We start from the raw sequence: 23,234 nt of genomic DNA, 5'->3' as shown, positions 1-23,234 counted from the left end.
TCTTAGTTTGTTTTCGGGATGAGGTTGGCCTGGATCTGGAACTTGCTGGGTAGCCAAGGCTGACCTTTACCTTCTGCTCCTCCTGTCCCTACCTCCCAAGCATTGGGATTACAGGCGTGTGCCACTATGTCTGACTGTGACTGGTTTTGAGCTTCTTATAATGGGACTTTGACCACTTACACGTCTTTTAAAAAAATATTTTATTTTTATTTGAGAGAGAGAGAGAGAGAGAGGAGAGAGATGCATGTGCCACCTTGTGCATCTGGTCTTATGTGGGTACTGGAAATAGAACTCTTGTCCTTAGGTTTTGCAGTCAAGTGCCTTAGCTGCTGAGCCATCTCTCTAGACCTGGATACATGTTTTTTCAAGGTAGCGTCTCACTGTAGCCCAGGCCGACCTGGAACTCATTCTGTAGTCCCAGGCTGTCTTCCAACTAACAATGATCCTACCTTTGCCTCCTGGGTGCTGGGGCTAAAGGCATGTGCCACCACGCCTGACTGAAATACTTTTGTGATACAGGGGATCACGTACAACTGGCTAAATAGCTGAAGATGCCTCTGAACGTCTGATACTGCTCTCACTTCCGGAGCGGTGGGCTTACAGGTGTGGGCCACAAATGCCTTGCTTATGATTCGTGTTCACTCAGATCCTTTGTCTAGTATAAAATTTGGTTAAATTTTATTATTTACTGGTCCACTTTTATTGTTTAATTTGAAAAATATAGCCCTTATCAAATGATATGAAAATATTTCTCCCATTTGTTAAGTGTATTTTTTTTTTTTTAGGTAGGGTTTCACTCTAGCCCAGGCTGGCCTGGAATTCTCTATGTAGTCTCAGGGTGGCCTCGAACTCATGATGATGCTCCCACCTCTGCCTCCCGAGTGCTGGGATTAAAGGCGTGCGCCACCATGCCTGGCTTTTAAGTTGTCTGTTTCCTTATTGTGTCTGTTGAGGCAACCAAGGTCTTATTTTGATAAAGCTCAATTTACTCATATTTTCTTTTATTACTCCTGGTTTTAATATCACATCTGTGAAAACATTACCTGAATATGGCTGGAGAGATGGCTTAGCAGTTAAGATGTTTGCCTGCAAAGCCAAAGGATCCCGGTTTGATTCTCCAGGACCCACGTAAGCCAGATGCACAAGGGGGCACATGCATCTAGAGTTCGTTTGCAGTGGTTGGAGGCCCTGGTTGCATGCCCATTCTGTCTCTTTCTCTCTCTCAAGTAAATAAATACATAAACAAATAAATAAAATATATTAAAAAATCCCATTACCTGAATAATGGCTTTGTTTTTCTCCTTACACTTACAATTTCAGTTCTTACACTTAGAGCTACAATCCATTTGAGTTAAATATTTTTAGATACTATGTAAGGAATCAATGTAAGTCAGGGGCTACCTACAGGAGCTTTGGTAAATGTAATTTTCAGCTAGGTGTGGGGACACATGCCTGTAATCCCAGCACTAAGGAACCTGAGGTGGGAGGTTTGGTGAGTTTGAGGCCAGCCAGCATTATAGAATGAGTATATGTTAACCTGGGTTAGAGTGAGACTCTGTTTCAAAAAAGTAATTTTCACCAGTTCTAGTTGTTTCACGAGGAAAAGGAGTCTGTAGAACTTTTCACTCCACTACTCCAGAATTATCTCATGGGTTGGATTTATTTTTAAGCCTCATGTTCTAGTTGGAACACATTGTGCCTTAGGATTTGGAGGAACAAATTCTAAGCTGTAGAACAGATTGTACTTGAGAACACCAGTAAGGTCAACTGTCAATCAACAGAGACATATCTAAATATCTTTGGTACACAGTCCTTTAACCTATGATGGGTAACTGGTCTGATGCCAGACTCTTTGAATGGACAGAAGTTCACTTAGGTTTTTTTTTTTTTTTTGAGGTAGGGTCATACTGTAGCCCAGGCTTACCTGGAGCTCACTCAGTTCAGGCTAGCCTTGAATTCATGGTGATCCTCCCATCTTAGTGTGCTGGTGCTGGGATTAAAGATGTAAGCCACCATGCTCAGTTCATATTTATTTATTCAACAGAGAAAGAGGGAAAGAGAAAGAATGAGCAGGCATGCTAGGGCCTCTAACCACTGCAAACGAACTCCAGACATGTCCATCCCCTTGTGTATGTGGCTAACGTGGGTCCTGGGGAATAGAACCTGGGTTGACTTTGCAGGCAAACACCTTAACTGCTAAGCCATCCCTCCAGCCCTCAGTTCATTTTGTAAATTCAATTTAATTAATTTATTAATTTACTTATTAGAGAAAGAGGCAGATATATATATATATATATATATATATATATATATATATATATATATAGAGAGAGAGAGAGAGAGAGAGAGAGAGAGAGAGAGAGAGAGGGAGGAGAGAATGGGCATGCCAGGACCATCAGCCACTGAAACAAACTCCAGACACATGTGCTACTTTGTGCATCTGGCTTATGTGGGTACTGGAGAAATCGAACCTGGGTCCTTAGGCTTCACAGACAAGCGTCTTAACTGCTAACTCTCTCTCCAGCCCTCAGTTCACTTTTAACCTAGAATATGCCTTCAACTGACACCAGTTTTCAGAGCATATCCTTCTTGTCTCAGTCTTCTTCTATTACATAGTCCTTCAAATATTTGGGGCAGGCATTAAATCTCTCCTCAACAGTTTCCATTTGGGGTTAATCTTCAAGTTTTCCTTGCATAAGAAATGTCGCAAACCTCTGATCTCCTAGTCATGTTTTTTTGAATGTCTCTCTTGGATTTGATGTGCAATCAAATACAAAAATCAGACTGTGCAGACCGGAGAGATGGCTCAGTGGTTAAGTTGATTGCCTGTAGAGCCTAACAACCAGAGTTTGATTCCTCAGTACCCATGTCAAAGCAGATGCATAAAATGATGCATGCATCTGGAGTCCATTTACAGCAGCTAGAGGCCATGGCATGCCCATTCTCTGTTTCTCTTCTCTCTCTGCTTGCAGATACATAAGTAAATACAATATTTAAGCAATCATGATGAGATCTATATAAACGAGGTGACCACTTTGCATACAGGTGGGTGGGAAGGAAGGAAATGGGTAGCGGGCTAATTAGACAGATTCCTTCCCACACAGCTTCACTCACACTGCAGAAGACAAAGTAGGAGAGCTCGGGGGCCTTCTCCCTAGAGCAGAGCTCTGGGGAGCTACCCCCTGATGAACAGCACTGTGGAGGAGCAAGCTCTTCATACGCCTCTGGGCAGAAGAGCTTGTTTGTCCCTTACTTAAGAGACACCAAGTGAGCAGGCGCAGAGGGGCTCCAGTGCGCCCCGCATCCTCATTGGTAGGAATGTGATGGAGGGTAAGATGGAGGCATTCTAGCCACACCAAAGCAGCCTAGGGAGGGAAATAAACAGAAACACAGCCGGATATACTCCTTCTCTGAAAAGTGAAGGTGTGTAAGTTATTATCAACCACAGCACAGAAGCAGGAGAGACCAAGATCTTCCAGAAAGGAGGAAACCAGCCAGAATCCCGCCAAGGCGCCAGGAGTCCTGATCCATGAGCCCCAAGGTGGAGTCTTATCCCCCAATACAGTTGTTTAAAAATATTTTTTTTTTTCTTGCTGGGCGTGGTGGCACATGCCTTTAATCCCAGCACGTGGGAGGCAGAGGTAGGAGGCTCACCATGAGTTCGAGGCCATCCTGAGACTACATAGTAAATTCCAGGTCTGAGCAAATGTGAGACCCTACCTCAGAAAAAACAAAAAAATGGTGGGCTGGAGAAATGGCTTAGCGGTTAAGCCCTTGCCCCGGTTCGAGGCTCGGTTCCCCAGGTCCCACATTAGCCAGATGCACAAGGGGCGCACGCGTCTGTAGTTCGTTTGCAGTGGCTGGAGGCCCTGGCGTGCCCATTCTCTCTCTCTTCCTCTGTCTTTCTCTCTGTGTCTGTCGCTCTCAAATAAATAAATTTTAAAAAATGGAGAAATGGCTTAGCTGTTAAGGCATTTGCCTACAAAGCCAAAGGACCCAGGTTTGATTCCGTAGGACCCATGTAAGCCTGATGCACAAGGGTCACATGCATCTGGAAGTCGTTTACAGTGGCTAGAGGCCCTGACATGCTCATTCTTTCTCTCTTTCTCTTTCAGTCTCTCTTCTCTCTCTCATTGCCAAAAAAAAGCAAAAAAAAAAAAAAAAAAAAAAAAAAAGCTGGGAGTGGTGGCGCACACCTTTAATCCCAGCACTCGGGAGGCAGAAGTAGGAGGATCACAGTGAGTTCAAGGCCACCCTGAGACTACATAGTGAGTTCCAGGTCACCCTGGGCCAGAGTGAGACCTACCTTGAAAAATTAAAAAGAAATACTTTTTCCTTATTTATTTGCAAGAGAGAGAAAATTGGCATGCAGACCCTCTTGCCACTGCAAATGAACTCCAGATATACACGTCTCCTGTAACCTGCCACACCCCTCCTGGGTTCTAATGGCACTTTGGGACAAGCTGAGGTAACAGTGCCATACGGAACAGAGGATCCAGGGACTGTAGCGGGGGCCAGGGATGTAGCTTCGTGGTACAGAGTTTTCCTAACATGCATGTGGCCCTGGGTCCCATCACAGAACCACATAAGCCAGGTGTAGCATGGCAGGACACACCTGTAATCCTAGCATTCAGGAGGTGGAGGTGGGAAGATCAGAAGTTGAAAATTGGAGGGAGGGAAACAAGGAAGGGAAGGAGGGAGGAAAAGAGAAGGGAAGGAAGGAAAGAAAGAGAAGAGAAAAAGGGACTGAGAATATGACTCAACAGTTACAGGTACTTGCTTGTGAAGGCTGCAGACCCAGGTTCAAATCCCAAGCCACCCATGTAAAGCTTCCATGGTTTATAAACAGTATACTTTTCTTTTTTTTTTTTTGTTTTTCCTTTCCTCCTTTGGTTTTCTGAGGTAGGGTCTCACTTTAGCTCAGGCTGACCTGGAATTCATTATGTAGTCACAGGGTGGCCTCGAACTCCTGATTCTCCTACCTCTGCCTTCTGAGTGCTGGGATTAAAGGCAGCACCACCATGCCTGGCTCACTCGCTCTTTCTTTCTTCCTTCCTTCCTTTCTTTTCTTCCAACAGACTGAGTGACTAATTAGGACTCTGTTCATAGCTGGCACCTGTTAGCTCACACGCTAGAAAGAGGGGCTGCTTCCATAGAGCTCTGACCTCATTCAAGAATATTACTCTCTGGTGACGCAGACGCCTTCCCACACCATCCTCTTGGGCGTTTGGGCTACAATGATTGAGCTGAAGGTAAACATCAGTCTGTAGCCATGTCGGCTTCTCATAGGCTGCACACCTTTGGACTAGACAAAGTGCCTTTTCCCAAATTGGTGCCTGGGTTATGCCTCCATCACATTAAAAAAAATTTTTTTTATTGACAACTTCCATAATTGTAGATAATAACCCATGGTAACTCCCTCCCTCCCCCCACTTTCCCCTTTGCAACCCCACTCTCCATCATATTCCCTCCACCCCTTAATCAGTCTCCTTTATTTTTAATTGCCTAAATTATTTTTATTTATTTGAAAGAGAGAGAATGGGTGCGCCAGGGCCTGCAGCCACTGAAAACAAACCCCAGACACATGCACCTCTTTGTACATCTGGTTAACGTGGGTCCTGGGGAATTGAACCTGGGTCCTTTGACTTTGTAGGCAAGCACCTTAACCGCTCGGCCATCTCTCCAGCCCCTCTCTTTTATTCTGATGACATTATGCTTTCCTCCTATTATGAAGGTCTTGTGTAGGCAGTGTCAGGCACTGCAAGGCCATGGATCCAGGCCATTTTGTGTCTTGAGGAGCGTGTTGTAAAGAGTTTTTTACCCTTCCTTTGTCTCTTACACTCTTTCTGCCACCTCTTCCACAATGGCCTCTGAACCTTGAAAGGTGTGATAGAGATATTTCAGTGCCAAGCACTCCTGTTACTTGTTCTCAGCACCATGGTGCCTTCTGAGTCATCCCAAAGGTCACTTACGTCTGACAAGAGAAGTTTCTCTAACCAAAAGTGAGAGTAGCAATAATATATGCATATGAACATTAAGAGAAGTGCTTACTGGGCAGTTTGGTGAGCACAGCATATACATTTAGCCAGATAGCAGCAGATGTTACACCCCTAGGACTCATAACTACCCCTGTTGTAGGTTTTCAGTATCAGGGATGTATTCTCTCCCATGGAGTAGGCTTCCAGTCCAAATAGAGAGCAGTTGGTTTCCCCCATAACAGATGTGCCACTATTGTACCTGTTGGCTTATTTGGCCTGGCTGGCCATATTTAAGGCTTGCAATGTCCACTGTTGAATATTGTCACTGGTGATTTCTCTCTCTCCCATTTAACTGCATGCAGCATAGCTTGTCTAGCTGTCAGCTGATCTACATGGAGGTTTTCAGCTCAGCTCCAGCAGGGTTTCTCAGTGACATTGCAGCCCAAGTATGTGGAGTCTTCAGCAATAGGGTCTTACCATCTATTCCTCGTGGGAAACCAAGAGCCCTGGAAATGGCCTGTAACGTTTTGGGGGCATCAGTGACCTCCCTGGCCAACAACTCATCAAAATGTATTCCATCCTTGGCAATGAAAAATTTCTAGTAACAATCTATGAATTCTGGGAGTTCCATGTCCAGAAAGGTAAGTTTCCATATGACTTATTTATATCCTCTTAGATTTTTTTTTTCAAGGTAGGGTCTCACTCTAGCCCAGGCTGACCTGGAATTCACTATGGAGTCTCAGGGTGGCCTCGAACTCACGGTGATCCTCCTCCCTCTGCCTCCCAAGTGCTGGGATTAAAGGTGTGCGCCACCACACTCGGCTCCTCTTAGATTTTGATTAGCCCTCCCTCCACCTTTCCTTTACTCAATCTCTTCCCCTGACTTCACTCTAATAGATATTTTTGAGTAAGGTTCTAAGACATGTACATATACCACATGTATATATGTATGTATACACATGCACACACACACACATATATATACACATACATACATACATACACCAGGATTTTTTTTTTTTTTTGAGGTAGGGTTTTACTCTAGTCCAGGATGACCTGAATTCACTATGGAGTCTCAGGATGGCCTGTAACTCACGGTGATCCTCCTACCTGTGCCTCCTGAGTGCTGGGATTAAAGGCATGCACCACCACACCTGGCTCAAGATATGTATTTTTAAAAATATTTTATTTATTTATTTGCAAGGAGGGGGGGAGAGAACGGGCATACAAGGGTCTCTAGCTACCACCAATGAACTCAGATGCAAGTGCCGCTTGTACATCTGGCTTTATACGTGTACTAGGGAATTGAACCTGGGTCATTAGGCTTTACTGGCAAGTGCCTTAACAGTTAAGCCCTCTCTTCAGCCCAGGATATGTATTTAAACATTTTTTTTTTTTGCTTTTTTAAAACATTTATTTTATTTATTTGAGAGAGAGAGAGAATAAGGGCACACCAGGGCCTTTAGCCACTGCAAACAAACTCCAGATGCATGTGCCACCTTATACAAACCTGGGTCCTTTGGCTTTGCAGGCAAGTGCCTTAACTGCTAAGCCAACTCCCCAACCCACAGTATATGCTTTTAAAATCACTGAGCAATCATAGGACACAGCATAGGAGACGTTATGGTAGAACATTGAAACATGTAGACTTGACTACAGAATCAACCTTTCTGTGAGGTGCTGTACGTTAGTACAGAGTCTCTTGGGAGAATTGCTGTATGTGTCTTCTCTCTTGATATGCCATGAGGAGGGAACTTTGGTGAGGCCAACAGTCCAGACTGGCCCAAGGGTATAGGACCATGCAATGTGGGCTCACAGAGCCCTGAAGGAGAGTATTTTTCTCAGTTAGGCCCACGGGGTGCTAGTGAGCAATCATATCTGAACTAGCAGAACAAAAACAAGAGGAAAAGAGTCTTATATGTTCAAAGTGCCTACTGTGTGCCAGCATCTACCAGGAAGCTTTGTCAAGCTGATTCCCTCCAAGTAATTGAGGCATGAAGGTGTCACTCACTTGCCATAGGTCACCCAGTTAGCAGATTAAGGAACTTGACTTCAGGCCTAGAATTGCTCCCCAGCCTGTGCCCTTAGGAAGAAAGGTGCATTGGTCCATGCCAGAGAGAAGAAGTAAACAAATACACCTGTTTCTGCATCTCTAAGGCTAAGACCCAAATGTGACCAGCTGGAGGAGGAGTGCAAGCTGGAGACATACTGCTGTCCCCTTCCACTGGAGGAGGTGGGGCAAAAGGGACAGGAGGGGTGACAGGAAAGGAAAAGGAATCAGAGTTAATAGTCTACTGTCCTTCAGGAGCCATAATGGATTGTCAGGAACTGTTTGAGGAGTGAGGGTTTTTTTTTGTTGTTGTTGTTTTTTTGTTATTTATTTGAGAGAGAGACAGAGACAGAGAGAATGGGTGTACCAGGGCCTCCAGCCACTGCAAACAAACTCCAGACACTAGCATTACCAGGTGGGTACTGGGGAATCAAACCTGGGTCCTTAGGCTTTGTAGGCAAGCACCTAACCAGTAAGCCATCTCTCTAGCCCCCAGGATATATATTTCTAATGAAACCTTAATTTATGTGACTGGGAGACAGGCTGTCCTCAAAAGAGGAAGTAATCCATATATCATCATGTTAGACTGAGGTGCTCCATGTTGAGGTTGTGGACTGTGCCACTTTGCCTACTTCCATTTCTTTCTAGTGATCAAACCCAGGGCCTCACCATGCTAGGCAAATACTCTAACACTGAGCCACATCCCAACCCCTAATACTTTAATTTAATAGATCTCATTAGACTTTAATGTGATCAGCTGCTGCAAAAAATAAGCCATGTTACTTTAATAAACATTTCATTCAACCAAGTAAAAAATGCATGTTACATGGAATGAGGTTGGTTCTTTCCACACACACTGTTCTTCATTAGATGAATCAAATTTAAATATTACAGACAGTTCCAGAAGCTACAGTTTAAGCACAGTCTTATAGTAGAAGGACAACAATGAAGGGTGCAGTGGCTGGAAGTGCTACCTAGGGGACTCTGCGCCTTACTTTAGAGAGGCAGACTGAATTTGGTTGTCTTAAGAAAAGTCCAGTGGGGGTGCTGGGGTGTTGGCCTAGTGGTTAAGGTACTTGCCTGTGAGGCCTAAGGACCCAGGCTCAGATCTCCATGTAGGTCAGATGCACAAGGTGGCACATGCATCTGGGATTCATTTGCAGAGGCTGGAGGCCCTGGTGTGCCCACTGTCTCTCTCTCTCAAATAAATAAATACAAATGGATGAGCCTAATAATGGTACCAAACTGCCTGTACTTGCAGAATAGAAAACTAATAAAAAAAAATAAAAAGGAAATGTTTAATGGGCTGGGGAGACGGTTCAATAGTTAAAGGTACTTGCTTGCAAAGTCTGATGGCCCGGGTTCAATTCCCCAGTTCCCAGAAAGCCAGATGCACAACGTGGTGCAAGCGTCTGTAGTCTGTTTCCATTGGCAAGAGGTAAAAGGCCCTGGAACACCCACACTTTCTCTTTCTCTCTCTCTCTGCTTGCAAATCAATCAATAAAACTGTTTAAAAAATAAATTAAAAAGAAAAGTCCGAGTACAGTTCCTCTCCCACCCACACTGGCCAGGAGCAAACTGCTGTCTTCTGTACCAAGAGTTGCCAGTGACAAAAGACAATCCCACAACAGCCCTGAGAAAAGATACAAAAGTACACAACTCAGAGCCGGTTCTCCACAAAGTTAGTCTACACTGGCAGGCAAGTCCAGACAGTGTAAGTCTCCAGTAAAGGAGGCAGGAACTCTGGGAAGTTCACTTGAGCCTGAGATGAGCAGAGAAATGTCACAGAACATGAAGGACCCAAATTGGCCTTTCTTCTGTAATCTGAGACAGGTCTCATGTAGCCCAGGCTCCCATCCAACTGCCTGTGCGGCTGAGGGTGACCTTCAGCTCCTCATCCTCCCGCTCTTGGTGCTGGGATTGCACAGGTGCGCCCGTGCCAGGCTGAGCTGGACTTGGAAGCTCAGTATAGGTATAATGAGATGATAGGATTGGTGGTGGTCTTGAATAGAACACTCTCCTTCAGCATAGTTCTAGCAGAAACTTTCCAGAAACACTTTCTGGTGACTTGCACATCTGAGAGTTGACCCTGACGTCCAAATCTGTTGTCTTACAGAGACATCAGCTTCTGTGTAGAGAAAGCCATCACTTTTGAAAGACAGGTGTTGTAGTCAGGTGCACATTGCTGGCAGAAAACATCCACCCAAGAGCAGCTTGTGAGGAAAAAAGGGGTTAATTTTGGCTCACAGACTCGAGGGGAAGCTCCATGATGGCAGGGGAAAACAGAGAGTGGACATAACCTCCTGGCCAACATCAGATGGACAACAGCAATGAGAGTGTGCCAAACACTGGCAAGGGGAAGCTGGCTATAATACCCATAAGCCTGCCCCAACAATACACTGCCTCCAGGAGGTGTTAATTCCCAAACTGCCATCAGCTGGGGACCTAGCAATCAGAACACCCAAGTTTATGGGGGACATCTGAATCAAACCGCAGCAGGTTAGCTAATGCCACAGGGATGCAGGATACAGGGAGTTCTGCCTGTTTACCTGGCAAAATCTAGCGTATTAACTTCATTATCCTTGGGGATTTTCTCCCTCCTGCTTTGGCCAAGCAGAACTCTAGCTGAAAACAACACAAAGCTGTGATGAATACTCCCACACTTTGTAATGTGCTCACGGTGCCCTCCAGGGCACACTGTTCACACACAGGGCTTTATAAATGCTGTTGGCACATGGATTAGTTAAGAGAACTATCTGGCAACGCTCTCCAGCCCTTTTTTTTTTCTCAGTTACCAACAGAGGCGGCACTCAACAGTGAAAGAAGAAAAATAAAGAAGCCAGGATCTGACCGTCAGCTGGCTTAGCAAAAATCGTGGTAGTAAAGGCAGGTTTTCTGTTTATGACCAGCCTAACCTGACTGGATGCTAAAGTAGAAAGGAAGAGTTCTTTAGTAGGTGAAAGAATAATTTGTTGTACATTCCCTGATTTCTGCTCTCGTCTTGGAAAAGGCCGACAACTCTGTATCCCTGGATGGACTATGTAGCCCATCTGATCTCATAGTCATGGCAAGCCTCTTGTCTCAGCCTCAAAAGTGCTTGGATTACAGGCACAGGCATCACCCTAGGTGAAAAGAAAATCATTTTCAAAGGGATAAGTGTCCACCCTTATAAAGCGAAGCTGCAGTCAAACACTTCCCCTCATCAGCTCAGATGCGCTGGTTCAAGGGAGCTGGAGGAGGTAATGCCAATACCAGCTCATGAGCAGAAGGGTGCAGTGGGGACTATCAGGATACAAAGTTAGCTGACGTGTTACAGGGTCAAAGTCATAACCTTCCATGACACAGGAACTTCATGCCTGTGAATATACATGTCCCCCATAGACTCGGGTGCTTTAAGTTAAGCTCGTAACTTGGATTTCCAGCCACCTGGCTAGAGGAGGCATCACTGGGGATCTGGGGATGGATTTGAATTGCAGCCCGAAAGTGTGCAGAGAGGTGTGAGCTCTGGCAGGATCTCTGTGGCTTGCTGTTTTTGGTGTTTGCAGTACTGGGATAGTCTGTTAGCCTCTGCTCCTCTTGAGCTGTCAGATGAGCCAGACACTGGACAGTTGCGGTGAGGACCCAACAGGGCTCTGAAGGAGTACCCTGGAAGCCATACTTTCTTAAAAATGTTTTGGATATTCAAGGTTTTTAGTGCTTCCAAAGGAATGACTGTTTCTGCCATGTCTGTGAAGAATGCCATTGGAATTTTGATGGGGGTTGCATTAAATGTGTAGGTTGCTTTTGGTAAGATTGACATTTTTCACAATATCGACTCTTCCAATCCAAGAACATGGGATGTCTTTCCATTTCCTAGTGTCTTCTGCAATTTCCTTGAGGGTTTTAAAGTTTTCATTGCAGAGATTCTATACTCCCTTGGCTAGGTTTACTCCAAGGTACTTTATTTATTGAGGCAATTATGAATGGGAGTGATTCCCTGATTTCATCCTAAGCAAGCTTGTTGTTAGTACATGGAAGACTACTGATTTCTGTGTATATTTTGTATCCTGCTGCATTGCGAAACCTATTTATCAGCTTTAATGGTTTGTTGGTCTTATCTTGATTTAATTTTTTTTGGGGGGGGGCCTTCGAGGTAGTGTCTCACTCTAGCCTAGGCTGACTTGGAATTCTCTATGTAGTCTCAGGGTGCCCTCAAACTCACAAGCGATCCTCCTACCTCTGCCTCCTGAGTGCTGGGATTAAAGGCATGTGCCACCACACCTGGCTCATCTTGATTTAATTTTGATAGGTCATACAAATCAAGGAAATCATACATTTGTTTCAGATTTTCAAACTCAGTGGAGTATATGTTCTTAAAGTATGTCTTTACTGAGTTTTAGTGATTTTCTGAATTCCTCTGGTACCTGCTGTAATGGTGCTTTTCAACTCTAATTTTATTAATTTGTGTTTCTTCTCTTTCTTTTGGTCAGATTTGCTAAGGGTTTATCAATCTTGTTTATCCTTTCAAAGAACCAACTCTTTCATTTACTTTTTTTATTTTTTGGTTTCCAGTTCATTAATTTCTAACCTAATCTTTTATTATTTTTTTCCATCTACCAATATTTGGTTTGCCTTGTTCTTCTTTGTCCAAGGTCTTAAAGTGAAGCATTAAGTTGTTTACTTGCGACCTTTCCAATTTCTCCCCCCCCCCAATTTCTTTTCTTTTCTTTTTTTTTGGTAACTTTTACCTATTTTTATTTGGTTTTGTTCTTTAATTGGAGTTTTAGGTTCTCCCTTTTTGTATTGTTGCTTCTTCTGTTTTTCTCCTTCCTTGCCCCCACTCTGAAATTTTATTATTGTTGCCTTTACAAACTACTTTAATCTCTATTACTTTTGCTCCTTTCATGGTTGTTGGTGGGGTAGGGTTTAAAAAAATATATTTATTTGCAAGCAAAGAGAGAGAAGGTAAAGATGCACTTCGTGTTTCTGGTTTTATGTGGGTACTAGGGAGTCAAACCCAGGTAATCAGGCTTTGCTGGCCAGCCCCGTAACCACTGAGCCGTCTCTCCGCCCCTTAGGTCGTCTTTAACAGACACTTCTGAGCTGCGGCAACGGCTGAGTGGTCAAGGCTTGCTGGGCTGGGTTCAGTGGCTCCCCGCTGCCGGTGTAAAGCTCAATGCACCAAGTGGCACACGCATGCAGAGTGTGTTTGTGGGGACAAAAGGCCCGGTGCACCCATTTCTTCATTCTCTCACTCTCCCCCTCCATCGTTGGTGGGGTCTTCCTTGTTTTTCTAATCCACGCTTCCCATTCTGTTGGGATAGACCCCACTTCATAGTCTACTTCTTTTTTATTTGCTGCTTCGACAATTCTTTTCTCTCGAATAGTTTGTCCTCTCCAGTTCTTGTACGACGGGACGTAGCAGTATTTGTTGCCCAGGTGGTCGCTGCCCACGAGCTCTCTCGCCTCCCTGGACAGCAGCGCCCTCCACGGCGCGCGGAACCACCCGGCGACGAGCCCACGGCTCGCGGAAGACTTCCTCCTGCGGAGGCGTGCGCGCTCAACGACAGTCTCCTCCCACCCCCCAATTTCTTAATATAGGCACTTACAGCTATAAATTTCCCTCTTAGCACTACCTTCATTGTGTCCCAAAGGTCTTGGTATGTTGTGTTCTCATTATTATTTGATTCTATGAGTTTTTTGATTTCCTTCTTGATTTCTTAATTTAGTAGTGTATTGTTTAGTTTCCATGACTTTGTGTATGCTCTATAGTTTTTCTTGCTGTTGATTTGTACAGGGAATTATTTCCGTTTTCCGTGTGAGGGTCCAGCCCATTATGGTGAGGGGAGCAGGCCTTAGGAGTCAACTCCCAGCTCCATAATCAAGATGTGAAATAGACGCTCCCAGTCAGCCAGTTCTCTCCTCTCCTGTGTTGTTCAGTGCGTGGAAGGGTGCTGTCCATGTTCAGGGTGAGTCTTCCCTCCTCAGTTAGACCTTATGGGAACACCTTCCCACACACACACACTCCCAAAGCTATGTTTCCAAATCCCATTAAGTACTCACTTTCATCAATTTGAACTTTGGGTTGTTTGGAACAAGTGTCATCTACTAGTAGGCTTTTTTTTTTTTTTGAGGTAGGGTGTCATTCTAGCCTAGGCTGACCTGGAAATTCTCTCTGTATCCCCAGGCTGGACTCAAACTCATGGTGGTTCTTCTACCTCAGCCTCCCAAGTGCTAGGATTAAAGGCATCTGCCATTCTGCCCAGCATTATTAATACTTTTAATTACTCAATTACTAAATATTCCGAGACTTTTGATATATTTTTGAATACAAATATGCATATACTTGTAGAGAAATATGATTGGGCAAAAAATAAACCACTAAGGAGGGCCCTCAGTGGAGTTGGGGCAGGAAGGGGAAATGATGGTACCAACATATGATGTGTTCATACAAAGTTTCTACTTAATAAAAAAAAAAAAATTGGGCTGAAGAGATGGCTTAGTGGTTAAGGTGTTTGCCTACAAAGCCAAAGGATCCAAGTTCGATTCTCTAGGACCCATGTAAGCCAGATGCACAAGGGGGCACATGCATGTGGAGTTTGTTTACAGTGGCTGAAGGCCCTGGCATGCCCATTCTCTCCCTCTCTGTCTGCATCAAATAAATAAATAAAATACACATTTAAAACATTTTATTAAAAATATTTGAGAGAAAGAAGCAGAGAAAGAGAGGGAGAAAAAGAGAAGAGAATGGGCGTTCCAGAGCCTCCAACTACTGCAAATGAACTCCAGATGAGCCACTTTGTGCATCTGGCTTATGTGGGTACTAGGGAATTGAACTTGAGTCCTTAGGCTTTGTAGGCAAACACCTTAACTGCTGAGCCATCTCTCCAGCAAAAAAATCCCAAAAAACAAACAAACAAAAAAACTTTATATTATAATTCCACATGGGAAGAATGGAAATATAAACTAATGAAACCAGGAATAATGTAAAGTTCTATTTTAAAAATATTTTGTTACTGTGTGTGTGTGTGTGTGTGTGTGTGTGTGTGTGTGAGAGAGAGAGAGAGAGGGGGGGGGGGGACATATGGGTGGGTACACCAGGTCCTCTTGCCACTGCAAACAAACTCCAGACACATAAACCATGTTGTACATATGGCTTTATGTGGGTACTGGCAAATCAAAAACAGGTCATCAGGCTTTGCAAGCAAGTTCCTGTGACCAGACACATCTCCCCACCCCAGAGGGGCCTCTCTATGTAGCCCTGACTGGTCCAGTACTCACAGTGTAGCTCATACTGGCCTCAAATTCATTCATGGCAATTCTCCTGCCTTAGCCTTCCAAGAGTTGCAATTAGAGGCACATACCATCATATGGAATTATGGACTCTTGATACTTAATTCCACACTCACTCTAATCAGACTCAGTTGTCTATACATTATACACATTTATATTTTTCAGTGCTCTATTTACATATAACCCCAGACATACTGTATGCAGTCAAGACAAAATACCCTATAATGTATATTTCATGTTCAATTTTTAAATAGTGGACTTATAAACAAGGCTTATTTGGTCATAACACCGCTGCTTCAAGTAAGAGTATGGCTGGGAGTGGAGGCGCATGCCTTTGACCCCAGCACTCAGGAGGCAGAGGCAGGAGGACCATTGTGAGTTTAAGACCAGCCTGGGACTACAGAGTGAGTTCCAGATCATCTTGGGTTAGAGAGATAATGCCTCTAAAAACAAAGCGACTCAAAACAAAAAGAGGCCAGGTGTGGTGGCGCACGCCTTTGATCCCAGCACTCAGGAGGCAGAGGTAGGAGAATCGCTGAGAGTTTGAGGCCACCCTGAGATTACCTAGTGAATTCCAGGTCAGTCTGGGCTAGAATGACCCTACCTCGAAAAACCAAAAACCACCACCACCACCACCACCAACAACAGATTAAGTGTGTGTGTCACCCTGTCAATTATACTAATATTTCTAGAGGTACAAGAAGCTTCAGAAATTACCTGATCAGAAAAATCTAGAATAAACCAAGGCACAGTGAATTGCCACGTACAGGCTTAAGAAATTCTGAATTCTACTAGAAATGTTAAAGACATGAATGATGTGACTGTCTACACACAAATTTTTTTAAAAAGAGATCCTTGAAGGAACTTCAGTAGAAATGAATGGATGCTCAGAGCTTAAAGCTCAAGTGCTGTCATTTCTACAAGCTTTCAGGCTGTTCATTTTTTTCCTGGAAAGAAAATCACACCTTCATTTCTGATATTTTATTTATATTAGAGATGGACCTTCAAGATTAATTCAAATATGTATCCATTAAATGCAAAAATGTTAACATAATATTAAAAATGAAATTTAAATGAAAGAAAGGAATATCACATTAAGGTTCCCATGGCAACTATATTTTTCAGCTTCTGAATTGTAATTTGGTCATTTATTATAGGCTCATATAAATTATCATTTTGCAATTATTTAATGATGCATAGGTAAATGCATGTCAACCCAAGACTTCAGGTGCAGGGCAAAGTAATTCATCAGACTAAGAATACCCCAGGTATGACCCTGAATTCTTAATGGAGAGATATCCGCAGCCAGATGCGGACTTCCTAAGCTCTGAATGGTTTGCTGGCATACACGAGGACCAGCATTGCCCATCACAGCTGAATCTGAGTCTTACGTCACTGAAACACTCTATAGCAGAACGTGACAAGCCAACAGCAGCAAGCATGAGGAGCCAGAGCTTGAGCTGGATTCAAGATCCACCCCAGTGACTCACCTCCTACCATGGCTCTGCCTGCACAAGACTAAGCAGGAAGCTTAGTCACACGTACCTGAGGCCACAGAGACACTCATTTACATTCACACCATTACATTCTGCTCCCCTCATAGACTCCCGATCACCTCACAATGCAAAATACACTCAGGGCAACTTCAAAAGACACCACAGACCTTCCCAACTTTAACCCTGTGCAAAAGTCTAGTCTCGATTGGTGTGCTGGTACACTTTTAACCCTAGCACTCTTGAGGTGGAGGTAGGAGGATCACCCTGAGTTCAAGACCAGCTTGAGACTACATAGTGACTTCCAGGTCAGCTATGGCTGGCTAGAGTGAGACCCTACTTCTAAAAATCAAAATTAAAAAAAAAACAAAAAACCCAAAAGCCCAAAGTCTCATCTGAGATTCATGGCTGTCTTTCAACTGTGAGCCCTGTAAGATCAAAACACAGGTGACATGCCTCCAAGTCATAGTGGCACAGAGTGAGTAACATTCCCATTGCAAAAAGAAGGCATGGCAAGGAGAGACTTGGGACCAATGCAAATAGCCAGCAGACAGACATCGAACGCCTGTAGAACTAAGTATGTCTGCAACCATTAACAAAGTCTCTGGATTTCCAATTCCACCTCTCCAGCTGGGTGGCTCCCCATGGCAGCCATTCCATAGTCCTGGTATAACCAAAACATCCTCAGGTCTACAATGCAAACCATGGTTATCTTCATCACTCCATGCAAGAGTCTTACTGGGTCCACACAGGGATTTTAACCCTGCTTCGCAATGCCACATCTCCTGCACTTCATGACCCACTTCTGTTTTTCATGCGACCAAACCCAGTACTAGGTGGGTGGCATAGCCAAATTTGTAAATCCAAGGGGTCGAGGGGATAAAGCTTAACCTTGAAGAGCAGGATACTCTTTCACCAGTCTTCTCTCAAGCCTCTGAATTTTCAAAAGATATGCAGGGGTTGGAGAGATTGCTCAGTGGTTAAGGCACTTACGTGTGAAGTTTAACGACCTGGGTTCAATTCCCCAGTACGCACATAAAGCCAGATGCATAAAGTGTCACATGCATCTTGAGTTTGCAATAGCTGAAGGCCATGGCGTGCCCATTCTCTCTCTTCTCTTTTTGCTTGCAAATATTTTTGTTTTTAAATATGGGCTGGAGAGATGGCTTGGTGGTTAAAGCATTTGCCTCTATCACTCTCAAATATTTTAAAAAATGAGAAAAATGAAAAAAAAAAAGCATATGCATTTTATTAGCTTGAGCCTTAAATGGCTCACACTGAAGACATATCTTTTCATTGTCCCAGTGCAAAGTAGTTGGCCCATCCTTGATGGTGGTAATCTCAACTGCAATTTATGTAACCTAAAACCAGTCTGTCTGTAACTTCAAGCTTGCTTGATTTTTTTCCTGTGATAAACTGTATGTTTCATACCGTTTTGTTTTATTCTTCCACCAAGCATAACAGCCCATTACTTTTTCTCTTTTCAATTTTTTTTATTAACAACTTCCATGATTATAAAAATGTCCCATGGTAAGTTCCTCCCTTCCCCCACTTTCCCCTTTGAAAATCCACTCTTCATCATATGCTCTCCCCATCTCAATCAGTCTCTCTTTTATTTTAATGTCATGGTCTTTTCCTCCTCTTATGATGGTCTTGTGTGGGTAGTGTCAGGCACTGTGAGGTCATGGATATCCAGGCCATTTTGTGTCTCGGTGAGCATGTTGTAAGGAGTCCTACCCTTCCTTTGGTTCTTACATTCTTTCTGCCACCTCTTCTGCAATAGACCCTGAACCTGGAAGGTGTGATAGAGATATTGCAGTACTGAGCACTCCTGTCACTTCTTTCTAGCACCATGATGCCTTCTGAGTCATCCCAAGGTCACTACCATCTGAAAAGAGAAGATTCTCTACCAAAAGCGAGAGTAGCATGAATATAAGGGTATGAACATTATGAGAAGCACTTACTAGGCAATTTGATAAGCACAGTATATACATTTAGCCAGACAGCAGCAGATGTTACACCTCTAGGGCTCATGACTATCTGCTTTAAGTTTTCAGTATCAGGGATGTATTCCCTCCCATGGAATGGGCCTCCAGTCCAATTAGAGGGAAGTTGGTTTCTATCATGGCAGACGTGCCACTATTGCACCTGTTGGCTCATTTGGCCTGGCTGGCCCAATATAAGGCTTGCAGTGTCCACTGTGTGTCACTGGTGTTTTCTCTCTCTTCCATTGAACTGCATGCGGAATGGCTTCTTCCAGCTTTCTGTCAGCTGGTCTACATGGAGCTCAACTCCAGCAGGATTTCTCAGTGGCCTTGCAGCCCAAGTATGTGGAGTCTTCAACAACAGGGTCTTACCATCTATTCCTGGTGGGAAAAACCAAGGCCTCGGCAATGGACTGTAATGTTCTGTGGGCATCAGGGACCTCCCTGGCCAACAACTCACTGGAAGTTATCCCATTCCTGGCACGGAAAATTTTCTAGCAACAATCTACAGCTCCTGAGTGTTCCATTGTCCAAAAAACAGTCCATTACTTTAAAATTCAACCTTACTCAATTGCAGACAGCCTCGCATTGCTGTCAGAAAACACCCAACCAAAAGCAGCTTGTGGGAGGAAAAGATTTATTTTGGCTTACAGACTCAAGAGGAAGCTCCATGATAGCAGGGCAGAATGATGGAATGAGTGAGCAGAGGATGGACATCACCTCCTGTCTAACATTAGGTGGAAAATAAGAGCAGGAGTGTGCCAAACACTGGAAAGGGGACATTGGCTATAACACCCATAAGCCCACCAACAATACTCTGCCTCCAGGTGGCATTAATTCCCAAATTGCCACCAGCAGAGGACAGAGCATTCAGAACACATAAGTTGACGGGGGACACCTGAATCAAACTGCGTCAGAATGCATCCAGTCTTTCTGCCAGTAGCCCAGCTCCAACAAGGTCCTCTCCTTCCCCTTTGACATTTCATAAGCCAAGCCTTCATAGTCTACAATTCTCTTTGCAGTTAACATTTTCACACTCGCACCAGAATAGTCCATAAAGCTCTGCCGATAGCACTGCATGATTTCTCCAGTTCAAAGTACCAAATTCTTTCACCTTCTTTCCCACAAACACATTCCAAAAGACCAAAACCACTTGGTCAGATTTATTGTAGCCATGATCCTACATCTTGGTAACAATTTTTAAAAATTTATTTATTTGCAAGGGGTGGGGGAGAGGAGAAATGGGTGCTTCAGAGCCTCTAGTTACTGCAAATGAACCCCAGATGCATGTACCACTTTGTGCATATACCTTATAGAGGTCCTGGAGAACTGAACCTGGGTCCTTAGGCTTTGCAGGCAAGCTCCTTAACTGCTAAGCCATCTCTTCTGCCCACAGACGGGTATTTTAATCTGTCACTGCTCTCACCATCTCTGCATCCATAATGTGCCTCTTTTCTCCCTCCTGATTCTTTTTATAGATACTACAACTTCTAGCCTTTCTGGTGGTGACAATGTCACTACAAGAACATGCCTCTCACCAAGGGTCTCCTTCATCCCTCTCCAAAACAGAAGAGTAAACACAGGAAGTACCCTATTCCTACTTCATGGATGTGCAACTCCCAGGATGCTATAAAAACTCCACAGTTTAGCCATGCATAAACTGCAGTTTTGTATGTTGGCTGTTCCACGGTCCTGATAGCCTCCAGGAGGAAAAGCAAGGCTCACAGAAGGATGTGCCGTCAGGAGACAGCAGCAGTGACAGCAGTGAGATCAAGATGAGTGGGGAACAATCCCAATAAACACACTTTGATACTGAACAAAACTTCTACAGTGTTTAGTATTCACAAAACTTTTGTTCTAAAAGAAATTTTAATAAACAGTACTTTTAAAGTCTTCCATCAGGTCAGATGGCATGTATTTTTTTAAGATAACAAAGTCTTTGGTCTGACACATTAATATACAACTAATAATTTAATACAAAAGTTCATTGTTTAAAAAATTTTATTTATTTGTTTGTAAGCAGGGGGGGGGGAGAAGAGAGACAGACAGAGAGAGAATGGGCACACCAGGGCCTGTAGCCACTGCAAATGAACTGCAGACACATGTGTCCCTTGTGCATCTGGCTTACATGGGTCCTGGGGAATTGGACCTGGGTCCTCTGGCTTTGCAGGCAAATGCCTTAACCACTAAGCCATCTTGCCAGCCCCAAAAGCTCATTATTTTTAAGATCATGTCCTGAGGAATAAGTTATAAATCTGTGAATAATAGCCTATTAAATTAAAACTTCATTTATACAAAGGAGAAATGGAACATGCCATTATATTCAAGGCAACAATTCTTGCAATTTTAATCTACATTTGCCACACACACCTGGGCAAGCTTGAAGGAGAGGGCTGGACTCTCACATCTTCTGAGCTACAATGAGCAGGACTCTCCAGTAGGACTGATAGATTCTACAGATCACACCCTAACCAGAAGGGAACATCACAAGTACTTGTAAATTACTTCAATGATATAGAAAATACTTCTATGTAACATGTATTACATGCAATAAAAATGGGAAAAAAATGGCTGCAGAGATGGCTTAGCAGTTAAAGTGCTTGCCTGTGAAGCCTAATGATCCAGGTTTGATTGGCCAGTACTCATGTAAACCAGATGCACAAAGTGACACATCCATCTGGACTTTGCAGTAGCTAGAAGTCCTAGTGCATCCATTCTCTCTTTCTGCCTCTCTCTCTCTCAAATGAATAAATAAAATATTTTTAAAAATGGAAGCCGGGTGTGGTGGCACATGCCTTTAATTCCAGCACTTGGAAGGCAGAGGTAGGAGGATCACCATGAGTTTTGAGGCCACCCTGAGACTACATAGTGAATTCCAGGTCAGCCTAAGCTACAGTGAAACCCTACCTCAAAAAGCCAAAAAAAAAAAAAAAAAAAAAGAACTGCATGTTTAAATTATAATAGTGGGCTAGAGATGGCTCAGTGGGTTAAAGGTGCTTGCTTGCAAAGCTTGATGGCCTCAGTTCAGCTCTGCAGTACTCATGTAAAGCTAGGTGCACAAAGTGGTGCAAATATCTGGTATTTGTTTGCAGTGGCAAAAGGCCCTGGGGCACCCATTCTCTCCCTCTGCCTGCAAATAAATATTTTACAAAATAACATGTATTAATACCAAAATAAGAGTACTCAGCGAGAACCTATAGATGTGAGGGTACGTCCAATGGCATTGTCTTCGTTTCAGTTTCATAATGTGGTTGAAGGAAGTATTATAGTTGGCCGACAGCTGGTTCCCCTTCACCACTGCTGTTTGGTTTACATGGGTGGACAGGGACTTGAACCTGGGGCAGCAGGCTTTACAAGCAAGCATCTTTACCCACTACACCATCTTCCAAGCACTTCCCATCCGACACCAACAATAGTGAATAGATAAGAATTTCTCATTGGGAATCGAGACAATCCCACATGGCCTTGTGAGAATAGGAAAATGAGAGAAAGGAGGAAGTAGTACAAAGTGTGTGATCACTGCTACAAGCAATTGGGCATTCCCTTACAGCAGCTACCTCCAGAATCTCTCAGAGCTGGGTGGTCCCCTAAAGCAACTGCTCCCAGAATCCCTCAATGTTCTCTCACTAGAGCCCATGAAAGCTGGGGTACAGACACACCAGCTTCTGCCCCTCACTGGCTAAGGACTGCCCAGCCTGTCCGTGGGCAGACTAGGCCCAGGTCATGGGTGGGGCACAGATAGCAGGTTGGGTCTACTACACCTGCATTAGGAAGGCATTTAAACCTCTACAGCATGCTTGTCCACTCCTACAAGACCTCCGTGGGATAAGTAGATGAAGAGGTACAGTTTTAATTCAATAGGTAACAAGTAAATGAACACGCCCATAAGAACACAACCTGCTTCTCCCACAGAGAAACTCAGATACGTATGTGCTATGTGGTGTTCTGATCTACAGATCCAAGGAGAAGGGGGTCACTGTGAATACCAGATACATATGTGCTATGTGGCGTTCTGATCTACAGATCCAAGGAGAAGGGGCTCAGTGTGAATGCCAGGTACGCATCTTGTCTTGGATTATACACGAGCCTCCTTCCCCACTACGTGTTACCACGCACACCTCTGCACGCACACTGTACGTTCCGGCTGCACTGAACCAAAGAACCAAAGTCTCCAGATGTCTCCACTGTCAGCTGGCTGCTCCGCATTAGTAAGAAAATACCAGCAATACACACTTCTAATGTACTTTCAGGACTCGTCTGTCAGTGAGGAGATGAACATTTAAGAACAGGCTTTGGGATCTCATTTCCCTGTGTTTGAATAATTACACAGAAACCCAACCATGATGTAAACCATCTGGATTCAGTGTATGTAAGATCAAACTGCTCTGGCTGGTCAGGCATAACGGTATGTCCTATAGTCTAAGATACCTGAGAGACTGAAGCCGAATTGTGGATC

The 23,234-nt window shown here is 43.9% G+C and overlaps 1 protein-coding gene across 1 annotated transcript; it reads right to left on the bottom strand.

The window, feature by feature from the left end:
* Positions 1-13,085: 13,085 nt before the first annotated feature.
* On the bottom strand, positions 13,086-16,901 carry LOC123463993 (NADH dehydrogenase [ubiquinone] 1 alpha subcomplex assembly factor 2-like). Its single transcript, XM_045160092.1, has 2 exons — positions 16,846-16,901; positions 13,086-13,549 (listed from the first exon to the last, which is right to left on the bottom strand). The coding sequence occupies exons 1-2, from the start codon at positions 16,899-16,901 to the stop codon at positions 13,093-13,095; spliced, it is 513 nt and encodes a 170-aa protein (XP_045016027.1). The 3' UTR covers positions 13,086-13,092.
* Between the last annotated feature and the right edge of the window lie 6,333 nt (positions 16,902-23,234).

Source organism: Jaculus jaculus, chromosome 10 (assembly GCF_020740685.1).
Source record: "Jaculus jaculus isolate mJacJac1 chromosome 10, mJacJac1.mat.Y.cur, whole genome shotgun sequence".
In the NCBI taxonomy this organism is placed as follows: Eukaryota; Metazoa; Chordata; class Mammalia; order Rodentia; family Dipodidae; genus Jaculus; species Jaculus jaculus.
Note: the sequence above shows the minus strand (reverse complement) of the source record. Positions and strands in the feature narration are given on the sequence as shown.